Source organism: Thamnophis elegans, chromosome 2 (genome assembly GCF_009769535.1).
Source record: "Thamnophis elegans isolate rThaEle1 chromosome 2, rThaEle1.pri, whole genome shotgun sequence".
NCBI lineage: Eukaryota > Metazoa > Chordata > Lepidosauria > Squamata > Colubridae > Thamnophis > Thamnophis elegans.
In genome coordinates, this window is record NC_045542.1 from 25008409 (window position 1) to 25032387 (window position 23979).

A 23979-nucleotide genomic window follows, 5' to 3' on the forward strand; every position below is an offset into this window, starting at 1 on the left:
CCTTCATATCTATATGTTAAATAGTTATTAAAGAGAGTTTTTTTGACCTCAAGTGTTTACTGATTCATTACTGAGAGCATTGGGTGAGTAAGGAGTAACATTTTTACATTCTTAGGGGCACTTTTTTACTCAAATGTTGGGACTCAAAGTCCTGGTTTAGGAGAGAAATCCTTGTTGATGAGGATTTTATCTATAAAACCAGGATATGAATGGAAAGTGAAGTGGGCAACTGTCTAGAAAAGAAATTGAGTACTCTTTACGTGTGTGTGTATGTTTCACATTTTACATGGAGAAGGAGAATAAAATGGGAAAAAAGAATAGTAACCACCAATGTCTACTTTATGCAATTTCGTACAATAAATTACTCATATATGAGCACCCAAATAAGAAACGTGAGCAATGAAATACATTTTTGAGAACTTGGGATATGTCCACAAGGCACAGAATACATTCCCAATTCAGTGATGTTCTACCAGATAGCTGAAAGTTTAGAAAACCTTAGAAAAGGTAACATATTAGCGAACTTCTAACTTTTGTTAAGAAGACCAGAAGCCACTTTATAACTTTTTTCTTTTCTTTTTCTTTTTTCTATTTTTACTTGTTCCTTTCCTTACTTTTCTCTTTCAAAAATTTGTATTGCTTTTATTCTTTTAGAAATGTCTTTAATAAAAAAATGTATATATATGCATTACACATAGAGATGCTTTGGTTGAGATGAGCGGCATATAAATATGATAAATAAATGGTATATAGACACACATATTAGAATATATGTCTGGATAGAGCAAGTTCTTTCTGCATGAGAAAAGTAATGAGGAAAACATGGGAAGAGCACTATGTTGGTAGAAATAGATTTTGAAGTAGACCTTCTTTGTAGGATACAAGTTGATGTTTTTCCCTTTCTTGCATCTCGTAGTGGCCCTCAAGGAGAACTAGCTGCTGGCCATCTTTAGTTCCTTAAATTAAGACATTTCATCCGCTGACAGACCCTGGAGGCTGAGTCCATTAAGCCAACCAGAAGAGGCTCTTTATGAAAGAAGGCAGAATTATTTAGCATTCCCCAGTTTCCTCATTCTGGTCCCAGCCCAAGAGGGACCCACAAGCTGTGAGTCAAGCTGGACCAGGTCTCCTTGCTGAACTCAGCTTGGTCTCCACCCATAACCATGACCTCATTGCATGACTTTCTCTGCACTTCAGCAGGGCGTGGTTTGGTTTGCACACAGTCAACTATGTGTGATGGGGCACTTAGTAAGAAAGAGAGGCATTTTAATGTAGGTGACATAGAGAGACAAGTTAGCATATAGCTATAGAGAGGGACAGAAAGTAGCTTGTCACCCAATGACTTCTTGGATTTTGTCTCTTGGCTATCATGCTTATATTGACATGTTTCTTAATTGCTTTGTAACTGACTAGATCACTACAGGCTGCCTTCCCCCCCCCTCCCCCCCCCTTGCAGCTAGTAGTAACAACTGGCTTTGAATGAAAGTCTGTGCTGTATCTGATACAGTCTTTCCCATTTCTCTTGTGGTGAAAGATTTATAGAGTGACTGCGTATTTTCTACCATTGAAATTTGTCCTTATACTTATAGGGAACAAGGAAGGGGGCTTACTTCCGGGTAGACTTTTCAGGGATTTGTCTGTTTCAACAGATGTTCAACGTAGTGGAAATTTTAAAGACTGAGTGTAGTTTTGAGAGAGGATTCACTTCCTGTGGTTTGCATATATATAATTCTCACCCACTGTCATCTCCAGTCAAACATGTTTTGCAGGTTTTAGTGTTGTCTCAAAAACATTTTAGTATAGGTGAAAGTGAGATAGGTGCAGACAAAATGAGCAACTATTCCAATAGAAGTCACCTTTAATTCTTTGAAAAAAAAATCTGGTATAGATATGTTTCCTTATTTGTCCACACCTACTTCCAAATATTTGAAACCCCTTCAGGCAACATACAGAATGAAATCTGGCTATAGAATCTTGTGGTGGAGTACATTTATTAGAATTTATATCATTCCAACAGTACAAATTTTCTGACAATCTTATTGTCCTGTAGCCCAGGAATACTACTTTATAATGAGTAAGAAGAAATAATTCAGTGATGATCTGTGTGCGAGAACTTCTGTCTTTTTTCCTTACTATATGCTTTTGTGTTAGCTATGTGCATGATATAATGGTATAACACCAATACAGAGTGAATTTGAATATTAAGGCCATAGCCTGCAATTTTATGCATACCTGGGAGTAAGTAAAAACTCAGTAGGATTTTCTTTTAATAGATTTCTCTAGAACTGTTCTGTCAATCATTAATTTGCTATAGAGTTCAATTATTCATATTCAAATTATGATAATGAACTAGTCAGAGTTAAAGATATATGTCAATAACTGGATTTATCCATTGAATTCAGTTGCTATTTCAACTGCTTCTCTAAATTTTTGCCTGCTTCACTGGCAAAAGCTAAGCACATCTTTGTCTGGGCACTATGCCATTAGCAAACTATATATGAATTTTGTGCCACAGAATCTGACATACAGGACATTATTCTAATGTCTTCACAATCTGTTGGCATCATTAAATATAGCTTCAGAACTTCATGAGAAGTAAATAAAGGTTTCTGCTAATCAGTTGTCAGAGTGGGATCAGGTCCAAAATCTTGCCATTGCAGCAGGAAGAATCTACGACTTGGAGCAACGCATCCACCTGCAATTGATCAACAGGGAAATGGCTCAGTCCACTTTGAACACTAATCTAAAGGCATGTCTTGTGAGAAGTTGCTACATCTTAACTACAGTATATGCTTGCTTCAAATCATAGTTGAAGAAGAGGGAAGGTCCCAATGAACACAGGAAATAATAATCTATGACACAACAGAACGCTAAATGTATTCAGTTTTAATTAAAATTAAACTTGTTTTAATTAAAACAAGAACATAAAGCATTCAGAGACCTTACTTGCTATTTATCCACACATTATTTCAGCATTGTAATACAGACTGTTTTGGACTGATGTAGGACCTATTATGTTCATCCCTTCTTAATAGCATGAAGACATGAAATGTGATTTGATGCAGTACTATAATATTAATTTTTTTGATGTAGAAAGTAGAAGAGAATTCAAGTTTTTCTTTCCAACCACTGTTAAAAGGGATATAAAGCTATCTGGCTGGTGGGTGCAATGCTCATAGGTTTTTGTGGCATGTGTATATTGAATAAATTTCTCAACTGAGGCTGTTTTCTAAACCATCTATGTAAGTCATGTTTTCCTGAAGACTGTTGCTTTCTTGGCCACAATGTAGAAGTAGCTTGCCACTGTTTGTCAACTCAGAAAGTTCAGATTGCCTCGGAAACTGTTGATACAGTTCTGTGGAAGAATTATTGAGTCAGTTATTTGTACTTCTTTAATTGTCTGGTTTGGTACAGCAACCAAACAGGACAGATACAAACTTCAATGGATAGCATAAAGAAAATTGCAACTAGTCTGCCTGCCATTGAGGATCTGTATACTGCATGGGTCAGAAAGAGGGAAGAGAAAATATCTACAGATCCCACACATTCTGGCATACCCTATGACTATCATTAAGTGTTGTACCTTAGGATTCTTGATGAATGTATCTTTTCATGTATTTTTATGTACACTGAGAGCATATGCACCAAAGACAAATTCCTTGTGTGTCCAATCACACTTGGCCAATACAAATTATATTCTATTCTATTCAACTTCTCCCCTCAAGACGCCACTACAGGGCATTGCATGCCAAAACAATCAGACACAGAGCCAGTTTTTTATATGAACTTTAAACAAAAATAAATTCATGATCCCTTGGATTATCATTTCAGAGGTATTTCCTTACCAGATGTACTCATACTACAAGTGAAACTCGAAAAATTAGAATATCGTGCAAAAATTCATTTATTTCAGTAATGCAACTTAAAATGTGAAACTAATATATGAGATAAGACTCATTACATGCAAAGGAAGATAGTTCAAGCTGTGATTTGTCATAATTGTGATGATTATGCATACAGCTCATGAAAACCCCAAATCCACCATCTCAGAAAATTAGAATATTACATGCAATCAATAAAACAAGGATTGTATATAGAACAATATCAGACCTCTGAAAAGTATAAGTATGCATATGTACTCAGTACTTGGTTTGGGCCCCTTTTGCAGCAATTACTGCCTCAATGTGGCGTAGCATGGAAGCTATCAGCCTGTGGCACTGCTAAGGTATTATGGAAGACCAGGATGCTTCAATAGCGGCCTTCAGCTCTTCTGCATTGTTTGGTCTCATGTCTCTCATCTTTCTCTTGGCAATGCTCCATAGATTCTTTATGGGGTTCAGGTCAGGCGACTTTGCTGACCAATCAAGCACAGTAATCCCATGGTCATTGAACCAGGTTTTGGTACTTTTGGCAGTGTGGGCAGCTGGAAAATGAAGTCAGCATCCCCATAAAGCTCGTCTGCAGAAGGAAGCATGAAGTGCTCCAAAATCTCCTGGTAGACGGCTGCGTTGACCCTGGTCTTAATGAAGCACAGTGGTCCAAAGTCCTGTTGCTCAGTGATCCAAAGTCCTCTTTTCTGATGAGAGCAACTTTTACATCTCATTTGGAAACCAAGGACCCAGGGTATGGAGGAAGAATGGAGAGGCCAATCAAGCACAGTAATCCCACGGTCATTGAACCAGGTTTTGGTGCTTTTGGCAAAAGTTGCTCTCATCAGAAAAGAGGACTTTGGACCACTGAGCAATAGGACTTTGGACTCCAGAGAGATTCAAAAATTTATCTGCCTTGAAACTTGTGGAGTACTGCGAAGCCATTACCATGGCAACTCCATTGCACTGTACAATAGAAACCATTTTAAGGCAGTACAGTAGAAGCCATTTTAAGGCACAACAGGCTGTATCTTAACAGAACACACACACCCAGTGGAGTTAGGGGACATAGACACACACACATATACACACACACACACAAAGATAGATAAGAAATGTTGGAGTAGGAGAAACTGAAATTCAACCTTAACAATCTCAAATAAGCTGATATCATTTTGGAAGCGAAGAAGAAAGACTGTTTGGACACATAAAGCAGGAGTCATTGGATGGGCCCCAAAGTTTGGAAAAACTAAAGTAGATAAGAAGCTAGCAAAACAGATGACACAAGTATAAACTTAACTGATTATTTGCTAAGAAGTTATTGTCAACTCTTAAATACAAAGAGGGAATGACCTATCCCCAGCCTGATCCTTTGGATCTTCCAAAAGTGCATCCACCCTCACTGTGTCAAACTTCAGAGGAAGAAAGCATAAGCTGACAAGAATAAAAAAACCAAACTGATGCATTGGAACATGAAAAATTGGTAGTAACCGAACAATTGTCTTGCTGGGGGTGGTGTGGTGTGTGTGTGTGTAAATCTCAACAATGGATCAAGACATTCCTGATAGCACCTACATATTATTAGGTCCAGTGGCTCCAGCCTCATCTATGATAACTAAAGTGTATATAGTCGTTCCCGACTCTAGGGGACGGTGCTCATCACCGTTTCATGTGGCCGGTTCATGTGGTCGTCATGACTAAACACTGAAGGCTCACCGAACGCTGTTACCGTCCCACCAAAGGTGGTTCCTATTTTTCTATTTGAATTTTTAACGTGCTTTCGAACTGCTAAGACAGAAGCTGAGACAAGCAACGGGAGCTCACTCGGTTACGCGGCGCTAGGGATTGGAACCACCGAACTGCCGATCTTTCTGATCGGGCACAATATCTCCAAGCCATTCTGCACACACAGCAGCCCTCCGACAGCTAATAACATCCATTGAAACGACCATCCAAGCCAAGATGCAACTCAAGAACGCCCCTCCATGCGGCAGTGTTCTCTGTCCCCCCACCCTCCCCGTCACCGCGCGCGCAGCACAGCAGCTGCTACCATGGAGACGACGGCCACACAGAGTCTCGCGAGACGAACGCCCTCGACCCGACTGGGCGAAGGAGGAGGGGTGGGTGGGCGAGATCTCGCGAGAGCGTCGTGTCCAGGGGCCTGCTTGATTGCCGCTTGCCGCCGCCGCCGCTTCCGGCTGGAAAGGGGGACGACGCAGAGTGCAGAGTCAGCTGGGCAAGCAGGAGGCGGAGGACGCGCGCGCGCGGGGGAGCAGGTGGGTGCTTCTCGAGGGCCCGCGGCTCCCTTTGGCGGGGGCGGCGACCGAAGCGGCCGCGGGTGAACCGGAAAGAAAGCGGGGGCTGGGAAAGGTGGGGAGGGAGGCGCGGCGTAGAAGGAAGAAATACCGCCGCTCAAAGGAGAAGGCAAGCTCGGCGGCAGCGGGGCTGGCGTTTGTGGGGGGTGGGGGGAGGCGTTGAAGAAGGCCGGTCGGCGTGGGGCTCCAGCGGAAAACAAGTCATTCGGAAACCCAAAGGGCGATGGGGAGAGGCTGGGCCAAAGGCTTTGCACGGAGGCGGGGGAAGCGGGGTGGCTGCCGAGGCGGTTACCGTGTGTGGGAGGGAGGAAGGCAGTGCCAATTATTGGGAGTAGTAGGGGAGGGGGTCGTTCCTTTGGAAGCCGAACAATAACAGGGAGGGGAGGACGTCCCAACGGCTCCAGCCCGCAGCGCCGGGGCCACGGGAGCGCGCGTGCGTGCGCTGCAATTGTGGGGGTGGGGGTGTCGCAGGCTCGGTGGCAACGGAGCGATTCCCAGGCGCGGGTTTCCCGGGAGGAGCAAGGGGGGGGCTGCGTGTTCTACCACACGCGGGTGGGTGGATGGCACCCACCCACCTACCCCTTTCGGTGGGTGCCACTCAGACGGGGCCTCGTAAGCTGGAAGGGGAAAAATTCCGGGTGGGTAGCCGGACTGTTTTAAGAAGGTTGGTGGAGGGAAAGGGAAAGAAAGAGAGAGAGAGAGTAACGTTCAGCCTCCCGACTGCTAAGGCCCGGGCGTAATTTTTAAGGTAAGGAGGGGGAGGGGGAAAGGCTGCAATAATCCCACCAGCGTCGAGCCGGAGCGTCTTGAAGAAAAGAGGGCGCCTGGTGTCTCCAGTATAAGCCGGAGCGGGGATTCTGGGAGGTGGTGGATAGGGCTCCGGAAGCTGCCAAGTGAAATCAAGTGGGGAGGAGGAGCGGCCCTTTCCTTGGAGTGGGGAGTTTGGGCAGGAAAGCTGAGCCCTATTGGGACTCCCTTGTTTCTGAGCACCCATGTTTTTGCGGGGTGGGTGGTGTGGTGGAGGGAGGGAGAAATGGGATAAGGAATCTGCCAAAGGCCCTATGAAGTGTGTATGCTTGGCATGGGTTGTGTGACAGGCAGTGCCTGGCACACGTGTCCCCTTGCCTCTGTGTTGCTTTTCACTAATGTGACTCTGGAGAAAGGGTTCCTCACAGGACTGAACTGTCCCTGTGTTGACAAGCCTATCCTGCCCCCATCACCATCTGTGGATTCGTATGTGCTGCAATTCTCATTATGTTGGTTTTATGTATGTTCCTTCCTCAATCTGTAAGGATTCTACATTTTTTTTCTTCGAAGACATTTCTCATCCAAGAAGCTTCGACCCACCATACAGTCAGAACTGAAGAAGCTTCTTGGATGAGAAGTGAAATGTCTTCAAAGAAAAATACAAAAAGTCCAGTTGCCTCCTAAAAAAGCAACCCGTCCTCAAAATAACTTTCTAGTGGGATGAAAAATAAGCAACTATCTCAAGTGTGAAGACCCTGAACTCTTCCAAATTGGATTGCATCTGTGTGAAAACATATCACATAATCTGAAGCTTAAATGCATTTTTTTATCGTCTGTGTATCTCTGTCTACTAAAGCATACTGGCTTTGGCCTTGTACTCATATAGGAATACAGACTGGAATATTCCTTTTATTCCTTAAATATTTGGGCCTGGGTTTGCTGTATTAAACTCATGTAATCCACTACTGTATTTGACCTTACCCAAAGTTGCATACTTGATGAAGTATGTATAATGAGGATTGGTTTTATTTTGTTTTACTTGCTTTTAGAAGTTAATATGCACTTGATAACTTAGGCAGTGAATTGTGTATATCGGAGAGCTTTAAAAGAAATGAATGTTGTTAAGCCTCAGTGATGAAATGCTCAAATGGTATTAATATTCCATGGTTATTAAAGGGAAGGCAGAGAAATTATAGGACTATTGTAATGAGTTGCTACTTCCGTTTTTCTTTGACCAAGAATGGCCTCCAGTTGATCAACTAAGAAAAAAATGTCTCACCATGTAGAATTGATATATTTCTCTTTCAAGCTACTCCAATGCCGTAAATATAGACAATATTACGGTAAAATGAATGGTAGATAAATAGGCTTTGTTAAATTTTATTTGCAGAAGGTTTTAGGAAAGCAAGCTTTCAGTTCATATCATACTTTTTTCCTTTTGCTTGAAATTAACAGATAGCCTTGGAATTTATTTATTTTTTGCAGCCTCCCAAAGTTTTGGACATGCCCTAGAGCTGCTTGAAAAGTTATCAATTTGTAATCTTTACTATCATTGAGTGAAATGATTAAAACAATAGAAAACAATATATTAATTATATCGTAATTCCACTTACATTTAAACAAAGTCAAAGCATTGTTTTTGTCCTGTGCCTATATATTTGTCTTGGCTCAGAGCACTTTTTGGAGGTTAGCTTCCAGGTGCTACTCCCTTAAAGTAAGCCCTCAGCTTGAAAACAATTGTGCACCCTTATATAAGAGATTTTCTGATGGCAACTTGTGTTCCCATGTTAAATATGTGTGTGAGCGAGTTAAAAGAGATGCTGCACCACAGAGAGAATTTCCCTATATGTCTTTGTATTGTCTATCATTGAGAATGTTGTTTTGATTTCAAGGAGTGCCTATTGAATTTGAGTTAAAGAGTTTTGTGCTTAAGTGTTTGAATGTATTTGGTCTGCAGAAATGTTTTAGAACCAGGAAACCTCATAGACGACCTATAAGAAAGTGCATATCTGCTACTCTAGCCTACCTACCTATTAGTAGGTCTGCTAATACAAAGCTAGATGCTCACTATTGTCAGTTCTAGCCAATCTATCAAGTGTAGGGGTTGATGGGAAGTTTTATAGTATTTGAAGAGCCATATGTGCTCCTCTCCTCTGTGCTAGCCTATAAGTCCTTAATTCTCTAGTCTCAAGATCTGTTCCTGTGGTTCTGTTGATCACCCTAAGACATTTTAGAGAGCGTTATTGCTTCTCCAGCTAATAGCCTTTTCCACATTTGTAGGACTTTGACACCAGCTGGACAGAAGAAGCCTAGTCCTGCACCGTTGAACTTGCTGCCATGGGGAACATATTTGGCAACTTGCTGAAGAGCCTGATTGGCAAAAAAGAGATGCGAATCCTTATGGTGGGTCTTGATGCTGCTGGGAAAACCACCATTCTCTACAAGCTGAAACTGGGAGAGATTGTCACCACTATCCCTACTATTGGTATGGCTGCCTTGTTTTTGGAAAGTACTTTCCTTTCATTTCGAAAGTGGAACTGCGAGCATGCAAATGGTTGCAGAATGAATCTGGACTGTCATTTCAGGACAGTAGCATAATAAAATATCTTATTTCCCATGGGACGTTTCCTATGTACTTTCCAGGGATATTGTGTCAATTTCTGTAAAGATTGGCATGCTGTAGGCATGTAATCCAATAAATTTAAACAAACTTTCTCTGTTCTGTTGATTGAATTATGGGAGTTTAAATCCAACACCTCTGGAGGGCACCAGGTCAGGTTAAGGCTGACTTAAAGTCATTTCCTTGTCATCTGTCATTTGAACTACTCTTTTTTTCTCTCTCCGTGATGTGGCACACATTAGACTTAATGAAGGTGACTCACAGTACTGGCAGCAGCTAGATGAAAAATGAAACACGCATGGGCAAAACCTGCCTGTGATGCTATTGGCTTGCCTATACTTGATTTATTATTGGTATTTTATGAGGACTACTAGGGCAAGGTCTGCCTAATAGTGAATATTTGGCTTCTAATCACAAAGTCATTCTAAAAATACCTTTGTGTAGTAAGAATGTCATCCAGATCTTTCTGAAATGATCTAGAGATCTATCTGGTCTGAATATCTTTAGGGGCTTACCTTCATCTTTTTAGAAAACAAAGAGCATGCAACCCCCATAATGAAATACCCTTCTTCCATGCAACTGCTGCTCAAAGATATTCTGTTTTGCTGCTTAGAGGCTCCATTTTACCCATCATAGCCAATTGCTATCAAAATGCCATTGTTGTCTCTGAGTGAATGAAAATGAGCTAACGTGTTTGCAAAGAGAAGTTTGGAAACATAGCATTGTCATAAATTAAAGGGCCTCCAAAGGTGTTTGGAGTGCAATTGGCTATACAATGTTGCTGCACAGGCTCCATTCATTAGAAGTGCTTATGTTGGACCCCTATGAACAGATTGCATAGCAATGGTGCTTCGTGGATTGCATCTTTTGATTTTTATCCAAGTATGTGGGAAAAAATGACTCACTTGTGAGATTACTGAGAGCTAGTAATACTATGGGGCTTCTGGTTGCTTGAAACCTGCTGTTTTTCCACAGCTGGGATTCTGATTGGGGATGTGGTACGCTTTTAAGATCTCTCAATATAATGTGTTTATCAGCAAGTACTTCTTGTTGATGAATGCTGAAGCTTAAGGTCCTCTTTTTAATTCTAAATGTAAGCAGGAGAATTATCTCCTTTCATTTTTACATAGAGATGGCATTAGATGGAAAAACAGGTCTGCCAACTTAATCCTTGTGCAGCACATCCATCTGCACTTTTATAAACATAGGCAAAGTCCTGTTAATACTAGGGATGTTACTTCTGAATATGAAGATTAGCTGTGACCTCTGTAATGCCTGATTCTCAGTCCTGCTCTTGGATGTCCCTTCGTGCTCCGTGTTAATTGCCAGAGTGGGCTACATTTCTACTGTGCAGCCCAAATCCTGACCATGTTATTCTTCCTCAGGGTTCAACGTTGAAACGGTTGAATACAAGAACATCAGCTTCACTGTATGGGATGTTGGTGGCCAGGACAAAATACGCCCCCTCTGGCGACACTACTTTCAGAATACCCAAGGTATGGGAAGGGAAGACTAAGAGGGAAATCTTTTCTTTATTGGGACTAAAGTGCTTTCCCTTTCTCCCTGCTCTTCACACTAGCAGGTATTTAAGGCTCCTTTGCTTCTTAATTAGAAATCCATTTGAAGTTGCTGTTTTCAGAGGTAAGCTCTTGTGCGGCACTTAAAGATGTGCATCCACCAGATAATAATAATTTCAAAAGCCAGTTATCTTTTAGCTGACATGGCTTTGTTAGGCGAAGAATTGTTTTATTATATGGCTTCATTGTACCGGTATTGTTTCTGTTTTGAAAAATGACTTGAACCCATATAGAGGCAATACACACAATAGGTCCAAACACAGTCACAAGTAGTCTGTTAGCTTGCTTCTCTTTGCGCTTTCATTATTTTTAAAAGCTTTCAATTGATCGGTCTGTTTTGTAAGCCAGCTAGAGAATGTTTTATTAGGAAGAGCTGTCTAAACAATCTTAATTGCAGGGTCCATTTGAAGCCTTTGACACATTCTTCACAAGGGAAGCAATGATTAAGCAGTAGCTGTCTCTCAGTTTCAAAATGAAGCAGTGATTTCTAAGCAGCCAAGATGCTCGGCAAGTTTATATGTCTGATAACACTGCTGTTTGTTTCTTTGTTTCTTTTTCCCCCCATGAGATACTTATCTTGGAATCTGCTGAGATTTAAACTTATGCAGTGGTCATAAGTTATACAATGGTATGCATAGATTAAGAATTATGAAGTCCTTGCTAACCGTAAGAACAATGTGGCGGTGAAATAAGCTTTGGAACTCAACCAAAACAAACCCTCATTCCTTTAATTTTCAAGGCTTTAAATAGCTACTCACTTCAGGCAAATTATTGCATCTAATTGACCAGATGCCTTTTTGCATTTTTTCAGACTTTATGTTCTGTCCACAAATTACTTATTCAGGCATGTGTGAGCAAGCTAGATACATGGGAAAAATATTTGAACTAGTTGCTTTTTTGTCTATCTTGCAAAACTGGTGTAGAATAACCTGCTTCATAGTGGTTCTAATCGGAGTTACTCAGTATGATCCAGTGGAACATTTCTGGCCTGCAGAATTAGGGTTTTATTATAATCTGATACAGTTTGAAATCCATGGACTACAAAAGAACTCTTGGTTTCTTAAATTTGGCAGCATAACATGGGCTTATTTGTTAAGGTATGAGATTAATTGGCTGATTTAAACACCTTGTTTGGACTTTTATGTTTGCAGTTCTTTTGGGGGATTGGTTTGTAAGGCAATGTCCTTATTCACATAAGGGAAGAGTTAAAAAGCTTGTATTTTCATTTAGTGCACAATTCTGCCAGTCAAGTGTGAAAACTAGGCCAATTCATGTATTTAGGACAAGGCAAAATTAAAAATGTGTGGTTGTCAGCCCAAAATTACGGTAATTTAGTACATTTATTGAGTCTAAGCTTTTGAAAATGTGACTTGAAGTCCAGTGGATTTTTTTCTTCTTTCTATTTTTCTTGTTTAGTAAATAACCTGTGGGCTTCCAAGGGAAAGCCTTTTCTTCCTCCTCCCATTAAAGAATTCAAAGTGGAGGCTATTTCATATCCTTGCTTTTCTTTCTAAGTTTCCAGCACTTTTGAGTGACTGATCTGCCCATTGTAATAATCATAACTTCTGATGTTTTAATTATGTTCTTTTGAAGGAGTCATAATTCCACCTTCCATGTCTTCATACTTTGCATTACAAAATACCCAATTTCTTTTAATCATATATTTCTTCTGTACTCTTAAATAAACAGACATGTTCTCTTTCAGGCCTGATTTTTGTAGTGGACAGCAATGATCGAGAACGAGTAAATGAGGCACGTGAGGAACTGATGAGAATGCTGGCAGAGGATGAGCTGCGAGATGCCGTTCTCCTTGTCTTTGCTAACAAGCAGGTGAGTCTGGAATGGGCCAACTGCCTTGAAGATTAGGCAGGTTGGTTCCAAGTCAAGTCTGTTTTGAGTCAGAAATGTTTGGCAGATCTCCCATCTATGGAGAATAGTTGATAGTTGCATCCAACCTAAATACATTCTGTCTACCAGTTTGCTGTGGATCAGAAATAATTTTGGTAATGAAATTTGAAAAGGGCATGTAGCATCTTTTTCTGTTGATGGTTGAGCTTGGGATTCATAACATGTTACCCACCTATGCACTAATTCAGAAGAAAACCTGTTTGGGAAGATGGTAGGTGTCTTGAGAATCACATTCCTTCAGGAGAGAGGATTTAGGGTTCATTTGTGAGGTATGTAAGGAAGGTAGAGCACCATAACTGTAACTACTTGTTCTCTATTCCATTCAACGCATACATCCACACTTGTCCATCTACTTTTGCTCCGTAGAGAGTCCAGTAGAAGCCTTAAGGGAAATACTCAGAAAGGATTAGAAAAATAAAAAAGGGCAGAAAGATTCCTTGAGTCCTGGGAGATGAGTAGTGTTGGAAAGAGGCTTAGGCTGGCCCAGAAGGGAAGGAAAAACAGAACGAATCAATCCCAGTAATCTAGGCAACCTTAAAGGACTGACATTTCCCCCATTCCTCCTTGTCATTCTCTTCTTTCCATTCATACTTTTTCTCCCATACATTATGAAGCAAGTCACTATGAGGTAGTCCTCAACGTAAGGCCACAATTGAGCCCAAAATATCTGTTGCTAAGTGTGACATTTACTAAGATAATTTTGCCTCATTTTATGACCTTTGTTGCCACAGTTGCTAAGTGAACAATTGCAGTTGTTAAGTTAATAACACTGTTGTTGAATGAATCTGGCTTCCCAATTGACTGCTTGTCACAAGGTCATAAAAGGTGATCACGTGACCCCAGGACACCATTATAAATATGACTCTACTGCCAACTGTCTGAATTTTGATCATGTGACTATGGGGATGCTGCAACGGTCATAAGTGTGAAAAACAGTCATGTCACTTTTTAGTGCTGTTGTAACTTCGAATGGTCGCTAAACAAACTTTGTAAGTCGATTACCTGTATTAGATGTCATAGCTGTGAAGCACCTTAACCATTCATTATAAATGAAGTACATATCACCACATCATCTCTTCCCCAAGAAGAAAATAGGTGGACCTTAAATGATACCTTATTTAAAAAGTTTGGCAAAGAAAGCTTGTTTGTTTCCTATAATCTGGTGCAGTGTCCACTCACAAGTTCCCAAATGAAACCCTTGCATATCTACAATCTCAAAGTTGAACTCGGAATTCTTCAACTCAGAGATGCTTTTACTTAATAACACGCACAAAAAAGTTTCTGTATAAGGTGCAGTTAATTAAGAGACATTCATATTGGTCTATTTAACATTGGCACTTGCAGTTTCTTCTTGGTAAGGAATATCATTCCATGTACGTTTCCCTGTCTTATGAGTGTTGAAAAACAAGCCCAACTCTTCCTTTGTGGTTGCTACATTGCATAGAGCCTCTTCCCAGGTAACTTAATAGGGCAACAGGGAGTAAGGCATGCCCTGTTCTAAGTCACTGCTTTAGTGAGTCCTCTTGATAAATTACTGACCCATTTGGCTATAACACAAGAATGATCAAGAATCCTCTTGTTTGCAGCCCAGGGATATTTCAATTCCCACTGTCAAAAACGGTTTTTTTGTGTATGTATTATCTTAGGTTGTAAAGCTTTTCCCTTGCTACATTGTATAGCTGGCCAGTATGCAGGTGTGCTTATAGCTTACACTTCAAGTGATGTGGGAAATGGGTGCAAATAATTCTTTTCCATGGCAAAGAGTTGATAATAATTGTGCCAAACGTGTGCAGATGTGTTTGCTTCTTCCATCAGTTGCTATTTCTATTAAGAGAAGTTGCTGCTACCTTGCTTTGGTGCACTCTTCTCTGTTATTCTTTAAAACGAATGGTCATGAAAATACTGCTGTGCAAATGAGGACAACTGAAAACTGAGGGAAAACAAATCTCACTCCTTGGCAGCTGTGTACTGTAGAAATGCCCCAAGACCAGCATTTAAAATCCTGTGGGGTTGACAGTTAAATTTGGTTTCTGAAGGGGAGTCTAGGGTCTTTTCAACACTGTTTATGATCCCCTTCCATGGGGAAAATATGCTTCAGAGTGGGTGCTGTAACTTTGCTATTCCTTGAAAATTAAAAACAGATACTAAACAAGGTTTAATTTCAGGCTCTGATGCCCTATCATTAACAAAAGCAGTATAAGTTATGCAAAATAGTATTGTTTGAACTATGTCTGCCCTATTCCCCAGCTTGCACATATGAGTAGAATGAAAAGGAGCATGTTGATACGAGTTAACATTGAGCTATCATCGAAAGTTTCTTTTAAAGTGAAGTGGGGTGGGGATTTGCCCAGATGCCTCTTCCCCCGTCATTGACTTCTTCATGTGTCACTTGGACAGAAAGTTGACACATGATTACTGTGTACAGTTAACAGTTTGGGCACCTTCTATTCTGTGACAACATCAAATATCTTTTCATAGAGTGCTTGCTTGGGAGTAAATCCTCCGGGTAAAGCAACTGGATGTGGTAGTAGGAAGGCGAGAGCTTGAACTAGGAATTCATAAAAAAGGATTTTAAATGTCATCTGCTCACATCACTGAGTAGCACAACGCATTAAGTAAGTGCAAACTTCCTCCATGCCAGCAATTGGTTTTTTAAAATATACAATCCTTCCTAACTAGGAGAGGGAGGGGATTGGTTGTGCAATTCTACAATGTGGGCTGGATATTTCAGGCCTTTGTGTAGGGCAGAAGGCAATTCCAAGAGCAATTCTTATTAAAGGTATTTTAAGGTTGATATCTCTGCTTTGGTGAGCTTTGTGCCTCAAAATTGCATGCTTAGGTTTCTGGGATTTGAACTCAGTAGAGATCTGGAGGCCATGAATGAACTCCCCAGTCTACAGAACCTGATGACAGAACAAGAAAGCTAAGAATGAAACGGGAAAGAGAAACTACTTATAAGGAGCAGTTGGAGAAGCTCTGCTGGCCAAAAGTGGTTCCCTTCAGCAGATTCCTACCAGCTCCCTGCATGGGGCTGGTTCAGCCCACCCCAAGCAAAAGAAGGCATAGGCTCCTAACCAAATCCAGAGGTTACTTTCTGAGCACCCCTTTTGTTCTAGGGTCTTCATTTTGAAGGTCTTGGGGCGCCATTGGCCATATTTAGTTTCTAATCTCTTTCATTTCTGCCTCCTTTCCAGGACCTTCCCAACGCCATGAATGCGGCAGAAATCACGGACAAGTTGGGCCTGCATTCACTGCGCCATCGTAACTGGTACATCCAGGCCACCTGCGCCACCAGCGGAGATGGCCTCTACGAGGGCTTAGATTGGCTGGCCAACCAGCTGAAGAACAAGAAATGAGTGCAGGAGGGAGAGTGGTGGGCTAAGCCCCGCACTGTTGGTTCTACTTTGGGTTGATCCCCTCCCTCCTGTCCTCCCCTGTCACATCCTTTCTTCCCTGTTGGGTTTGCTTTTCTTGCCGGCACCGGTTGCTGTTGTGGGTAGGGGGTGGGAGGGGGATGGTTGGGGCTAACTTTTGATTTCTCTCTCTCTCTCTTTCTCATGTTCTGGTTCTACCAGGATTTTTTGCACGGTCTCTGTGTGTGCGCGTGCGTGTGTGATAAATATATATATAGAGATAATAAAATATATGGGTGTGGTGGGAGGGTTGGGACAAGTGGGAGTTGGATGCCAATTCTGTGGCCTTTCTTTCTTTCTTTCTTTCTTTCTTTTTCTTTTCCTCTCCCCTATCTTTTAGTTGGATCAATTTTTGTATTTTTGGTGGTCTGTGAAATTTGGCTCTCTTTGTTCGGAGGTGACCAATATTCCTCAGTGGCAGCTGCTTCTTGCTTTTGTGTGCTGTTGGTGCAGGTTGGTGGAAAACTTCTGTGTCATGAGGCCAGGAATAAGGGAAATGATGTGTAGCCTCCACATGTACAGGGGCCGAGGGAGACAATGAAGGAAGAAGTGGGGGTGGGGGTGGGGGTGGGTGGGAAGAGTAGAAGGATTTTAGATTCCCCAGACTAGAGTATGTATTCTTGCTGTCCTATCTGTATTAGCTAGCTCCCCCTGTTGGCATTAATGAGATTGCAATCATATTGAATGTCCTGCTCTATTTCTTGCTACCCATTTTATCACCCTGTTCACAGTCTTATTAATGACTCATGCAGTTAGCTCTGTTATGCTGCTGATGAGCGGGATCATTTGCATTCCAACCTCTTAGACCAAATGGCGCTAGAGCCCTGAATAATGTCTCCTAAGCCATGCAAAAAAGAAAAAGAAAATCCCTTCTCCACCCCTCCCTAAAAGGGAATCAGCATTGATGGGTTGCTGCAGGAGATTTTTGGGACCAGTGGCTATCAAAAGCTACCTGAGCAGATGTTAATGCCACCCTTGGCTACCTGGCCTGGACTTTCCATCCAAGGGATGTATATGCACACCTGCAGGGGCATCCCAGCTGCTAAATGTTTCCACCAACCAACTTGCTATTTCTCTTCCCCTTGGAACTCACAGAGGAGGGGGCTCTCTCATGGCTGCCCTGTTGCATGATATGACCCCAGTGGAGAACCCTCCCTTCCTCCCTCTGCTGCCCTTGGATTTGTACTCTGGCCCATGAAGGTTTCTTTTTCCCATGCTGGGGGAAGTGGCAGAGTCAGGTTTTTTTTCCCCCTCCCTTGTTAATTTTGGGTAGTAATGATTGCCCAGGTCACTGCATGTAACTTTTGGGTCACTCCCTGCCTCTGGACAGTGTTGGTACTGTGTATTCCCCTCCCCACTTCGGACAAATGTGTATTTATTCCTCTTTTGCTCTCTCCTTGCCACTTCCCCCTCAAAACCTCAGCCCCCTTTGCTTGGTGTAAGTGGTTTCCTTTCCCCTTAGTTCTGATTTCTTTATACCTTGGGCCATGGCTCCCTGTTTGTGTTCTTCTCGCCCCCCCCCCCGCCCTTCTTTGAACAGTTGGATGCACCGTGACCTCTGTGCACTCCCATTGGATATTAAACTCGTTTTATGTAGCTACCGTCTCCTATCTGCTCTTTTTCCATTGGTTGGTATGGGGGAGGTGGATGAGCGTGACACCGTTCATAACTCAGAATGGTTGTTTCCTTTCTATTTCTGTCGCTGGAACACACAGCTTAGAGACTTAAATCAAATCAAACATTCAGTAGGAAATGCAAGTTCTCTGAATTGAGATTTGAGTATCTCCTGTCTTTTCTCAGCTTGAGTTGAGAGTTGAAAAATCTGTTTTAAGAGTTGTCTTAACTTCTGGGAGCATGCCATGAATCAAAGGGCTTGGGTGGGTTAAGGGGTTCCATGTAGAGGATGCTGAGCTTCTACACATGACCAGAACACAGTGATCTTTGCTTCCTTCTGTCTCTCCCGCTGACAACTCCATATTAACTGGTGACTTTCATTTTGAATCCTCATTTCTCTTCCCTGTCTCCCCCCACCCCCCTCACATTTCCTGCCTTCTCTTTAGCATCAAGGTCCTTTTGGCCAGAGTTGGGTTGCTCAGGAGCGGTGATGGACATGCAGGCACTATTTTAATTAGAAACAGCTTAACAGAGAGCTGCATTTCTCTGAGATGGGGGTGTCTTTAATCCAAAGTGGCATTTAGCCCCCTCTCTTCCTGTATTGAGGAGAGATATTGGATGAGTTGCTAAATCCCATTAGTTACTAATCCAAGAAGGCAGCTTGTCCACGCTGAGGACATCAGATTGGGCTCTCTGTTCCGCTCATTGCTCCAAAATGAGGGTGCATCAGGCCCTAAAATTGCTTCCCATACCCAAACCTGCTTGTCTGCATAAGAACCTTGTTTCCTTGTTTGGTGCCTGTGAGAGAAGCTGATTGAGGAGGCCTGAAAGGGAGGTAACAACTGTGTGCTTAATCTGTGGAGACAGAAAAGCTTTGTTTCTTCGTTTCCTTGTGTCCTGCCTTCCACTGTCAATTGTCAAATAATCATGAGACACTGGAATGCCAAGGTCCCTGAATTCTGGGACCAGCTTTCACTCTTAGAATTTCCTAGAAAATTCTTTTTCCCAGGAGGGCTATCTGTCCATCTGCCCAATTAAAACTGGCATTGGGATTGTACAACCCCTGAAAAGACCTTTTCTTTTTAAAAAATCTATCAGAAAGACCCCAGATTGTCCTTGAATTCCCTTTGCATAGCATGAAATTCTAGGCGGTGTTAAATTGTGTGCATTTGAGCTGTGTGGCATGTTAGCGGAATCTACGGACTAAATACTTGAATATATCCAATATATATCCTTCAGCCTGCCCATTACAGGGAAATATTCTGGATGTATGTTATCTTAAGGAAGCTTAATTATTTTTAGGAACCTTGTCATAAATGGGACACTGGCTAAAATCATTTATTTCATATCCATTCTGCCTTCTCTATTGGTGCAGGAAAATATCATCTGTTGACAGTAAATTGAGTTATGTCCAGGGAGTTCACATAAGCACCCTCAAGGAATTGGAAGAGTCCTGAATTTGGCAATTCACACGGTGTCTCTTTTCAGCAATCTTGAATTATGTTTTTGGAGTTAAAAGTTTGCTGCCCCTTACTCAGGCTTTTGAGCTACCCTGTTGCAACTGGAGAGTTCATCCCATTAAACATTGTTTAAAATAATTGAATCTTGTCTCCTTATCACATGGAAGTAATTGAAGTAGCCTGCTAAAAAGGCTGTGTTCCTCAAATAACAAAGAGCAGCATGACATTTAATTAGAATGCTTGTAGTTCATTTCATGATTCCAGGACAGCGTGCAATATTTCTATACTCTCTGCATCATTGAAAATGCTTTAAGCCTTCAAGAACAATGGCTTGTTCTTTCGTCACAAAAGAAATTTATTTCCAGTGGCAGAAAATTTAAGAAGGTGTGGCTGAGTTGGTTCCCAGCAGCCCATTCATCATATATTATGAGAGAGAGGGCCGTAATTCAGTGGCACTTGAGTGGTCATAGTTTCCCACTTTAAATTTAGTCATGAAGGCTCTGCGTTATCCATTGTGGCTTCATGTTGGATTACAGATATTTTTTTTAAATCCTACAAGCAGGGTCAGGGATGGTCCTGAAGCTATCCATGTTTAAAGAGCCCCCTTATCCATTGACAATAGGTCCAGTCTTCCTTTTGTATAGCGAATATGCCCTTTGTTTCTATTTAAATTGTTTCCAAGATTAAATCTTCCATACATTTGAATTGATGAATGAAAATATCCCATACTTGGTGTCTCCTTTTGGCAAACCATAAATTGCAATTGCAGGCAAAGGTGAGCCAGAATTTGAAAGTGACATTGGAAGTATTTGATGGCTTTAAATAAAGCAACAATCAGGAAAAGCTGGTTCGGAAATTTGGGAAATAAATTATATCAATATATGATATAATAGTGCTGGCTTGAAAAGCAATTGTTAACTAGTGTTCTAGGAAATAATGAGTGGCCCTGAACATGCATTTTCTTTACTCCTGGGCTTTTTAGTGGCAACTCTGAATAATTGCATTTTGATAGTGGTTCCGCTATGCAAAAATCCCTTTTATACACATGAGCCTATGACTTAACCTCAGCAGGTGATGAAAAATGCAGCCAGGGCTGGTCCTGCACATTCATTCATTTATGGTTTGGGAGGTGAGGGAATATAAAAGAGAATTCCCAATAATATCATTCAGACTATTCTGATAGTCTCGCATATTGTAATTTAATGTGCAATTAATTAGGTTCCATTTGTCTGTTTACTTAGCATCAAAAGAAGAGAAAAACCCTGCTTAAATGTATGGGTGATTTAATAATTTTTAAGGAACATTACACAAGTATTGTTTAGAATGAGTTGTCAGATTATACTATTAGATATTCAAGAGAATAAAGGATTGAAATATCCATTACATCTATATCAATAGGAATACAATAATTCAACACTAGTACTGTGCATACCATGGATGTCTCTGGAAGGATTCGATTAATGCCAGAGATAAGCTCAAAACACAATACAAGTTCATATAATGTGTCATCATTGCTTCTATGGCTGCAAGGTATGTTTTGTTTTGAAAAACCCATTTTTTGTGAACACTCCTATTCCAGTTATATTGATAGTACAGAGAAACGAGTATTGTTCCTAAAACTATTACAAAATGTTCAATAGGACAAGTCTGAAGGATTTCCACTTCTTATATAGTAGTCTGGAAAACATTTATTTCCATATTTGAATAAACATTGCCTGGAATCTAAAATGGGAAGCAATTCAGAGCTTTAGTCTGCGTATGTTATTCTATGTATCTAACTGTCCATCACTGGCTTAAGCTAGTCAATGCAGTGGATGACATTTTCCTGTCATTGATATTGGAATAACGTTCAATTGCCAAGTTCATATGTACAAGTTCTCTTATCTTTTCTTCGCTCTGGGTATAGTCAAATTCTGTACAATCAAGGACTCTACCCTGTGTTTCACCTCAGGCAATGAAGTGTTTTGGGCTGTATGTGTGGGTGTACATCAGGCACACACCAGTGAGTCACAGCCAAAGAGACCTTGATTGGCATCCAAACCAATTGCTGTGCTTTCAAGTAGGTGTCTCCCTCCAGGCAGGCCTAAATTACTTTGAGTGTATGCTGCCTCCTTGTGGGAAAATCAGGGGGGTTAATTCCTGGATGATTTTGATTGCTAGGCACATGACATGGGAATGTGTGACTTTCTCTTCTTTAGAAGATGAAATAATACAGAGAAGATGAGCTGTGTTACTCAGAGAGCACCTGCTTTGCCTATGAAAACTTCGGTCCACCAGATCTTAATATTTTAAAGATTTTTTTTCACATTAAAAATTGAAGGGAGAAGTAGCATGTTGTAAAGCACCAAACTTCTATTTACAAAAATGTTACTTTAGCTGAGCTCAGTTTATGACCTGTCAGGTCTTACATGTTTGACAATTATTCACAAGATGTGCTTTGAACCTCACACAAGCTTGATACTCTTTCTGGTCATTTAAGACAGCCTGATTTCTCTCCCCCCCCCCCCCCCAGTCTTTTGAATCTGGAGAATAAATTCTTCTTTTCCACTGCCTTCACTTCTTTGGGTCCTTTTTTGGCCAGGCTTATGTAAAACTAGGTGTGAGGGGCAACAGGTTCTTCATTGTATAGCAAAGAGGTGCTGCATTCACCTGAGATCTGAAGCATTTCTTTCAAACATTGGAAGAACGTCATTGTACAAAGAGTGCCTGCATTTCAGTTCTTTCTTTGGAAATGTGCCATCACCTGTCTTGGGATGGGAGCAGTGTAGAGAAACCAAATATAAGGAGAAATGTTGGAAAGCATCTCAAAAGAGAGAGTCAGTTTGCTGTAGTGGTTAAAGCACCAAACTAGAAATTTAGGCACAAAGCCAGCTAGATGACCTTGGGCCAGTCGTCGTCCCCCTCTCTCAGCCCTGGGAAGGAGGCAGGGGCAAACCACATCTGAACTCTTGCCAAGAAAACTAGAAGGACATGTGCAGGAAGTCGTCAGGAGTCGACACCGACACAAAGGCACACACAGTTTTCTCATCGGCTGCCATTTTGTGAATAGTGAAGAGCACCTCAAGCATGCCCACTCAACCACGAAGTTTCTAAACAGCTGTTGTTGCTCCAGGTGGTCCAGATGCATTCTTGGAAATGTTTTCTAAGTTAAGTTTTTGAAATGTAAAAAGTCAGAATATGGAACCCGGTGGCCACATTGTATAGTAAACCTTACAATATGGATTAGATAGGGCAGTGGTTTGGTTCACTGCACAACAATGTTATCACATTAAAAGCATAAATGGAGACGAATTATTCTATGCATGTGAGTGGAAGACATCTCCTTTTCAAAGAAAGCTTGCTTATCTTACCAGTAACGGAAGCACTGATCAATTAAAAGAGAAGACAGTTTGGTCTGGTGGTTAGGGCACCCAGAGACTGAATTCAAATCCCACCTTAGCTATGGAAGCCAGCTGGGCCTTGGGCCAGTCACTCACTCAGCCTAAACCACCTCATGGGTTGTTGTGGGAAAAATAGGAGGAAGGAGGCAATTGAAACATTAGTTCATTGCCTTGAGTTATTTGTAAAAATAATAAAAGGTGGGACATAAATTACTACAAGGTAGACCTATCCAAGCCATGTTTCAAATCTGAAAGTTATACTATAAGCAGGTTATAAAAACTTAATTCTGCTGTTTCTGATACCCCTTTCTCCAGTGAGCCTAGTTACATGTCTCAAATAAGTGCTACTGGTGGGTGAATTCACACCTTGTGTTAAATCATGACATGCTGAATAAACCATGAGTGGTTGGGTTTACTGATATGCCAGGAATAAAGAACCTGTGGGCCCCATCAAATGTGGTAAAATTATGACCTTCAGCATTCACCTTTGGTCATAGTGGGTATGGGTCCTGGTTATAGTGGTTTAGCAATGTCTGGAGAATAATAGATTTTACACTATTCCCTAAACCATGCTTTATAAGACATAATAGAACATGAAAACCCTGGTTGTGGTGAATTCTGGCTACTCATCTCTGCCAGATGGATTTCTCCAAGGAATGTCGTCTCCCCCCTACAGAGAAGCCACTGGTCTTTAGCCTCATGAAGTCTGACAGTGTCAACTGAAGAGACAGAGGCCTCCCTCCTTCCCAAGCTTGGGCTGGAGCCTGCCTCTTGTTTCTCACCAACCCTGGGCTCATCCATCTTGCGAAGTCTCTTGGCAGGGGTGGGGTAAGTCCTCATAATCCCATTAAGAGCCGCCACTCCGTCTTCATCACATCACAGCAACCAAGGCTGGTATGCCAGGATGGAGGGAGGCAGCCACAGCCCTGGAATGACAATGGAGGCAGTACCCCAGCAGGAGAAATAGCTGGCATGCCTATCCGGTCACCAGGGACACGGATCAACCATCTGTCTGTCTGTCCCTGCGTCCACCCACCCTGTCAAGGACTCTTGGTCTGACTCTTCTGTCGGAGAAC

The 23979-nt window shown here is 41.6% G+C and overlaps 1 protein-coding gene across 1 annotated transcript; it reads left to right on the forward strand.

Moving 5' to 3' along the window:
* The first annotated feature begins 6007 nt into the window (after positions 1–6007).
* Positions 6008–19661, forward strand: ARF3 (ADP ribosylation factor 3). The gene is made up of 5 exons (XM_032209946.1): positions 6008–6145; positions 9212–9416; positions 10937–11047; positions 12834–12958; positions 16231–19661. The coding sequence occupies exons 2-5, from the start codon at positions 9269–9271 to the stop codon at positions 16390–16392; spliced, it is 546 nt and encodes a 181-aa protein (XP_032065837.1). The 5' UTR covers positions 6008–6145; positions 9212–9268; the 3' UTR covers positions 16393–19661.
* The last annotated feature ends 4318 nt before the right edge of the window (positions 19662–23979 follow it).

Coding starts and splice junctions, on each gene's coding strand:
- ARF3 (XM_032209946.1), top strand. CDS start 9,269: ATGGGGAACATATTTGGCAACTTGCTGAAGAGCCTGATTGGCAAAAAA. Junction 9,417..10,936: donor CACCACTATCCCTACTATTG/GTATGGCTGCCT, acceptor ATTCTTCCTCAG/GGTTCAACGTTGAAACGGTT. Junction 12,959..16,230: donor TTGTCTTTGCTAACAAGCAG/GTGAGTCTGGAA, acceptor CCTCCTTTCCAG/GACCTTCCCAACGCCATGAA.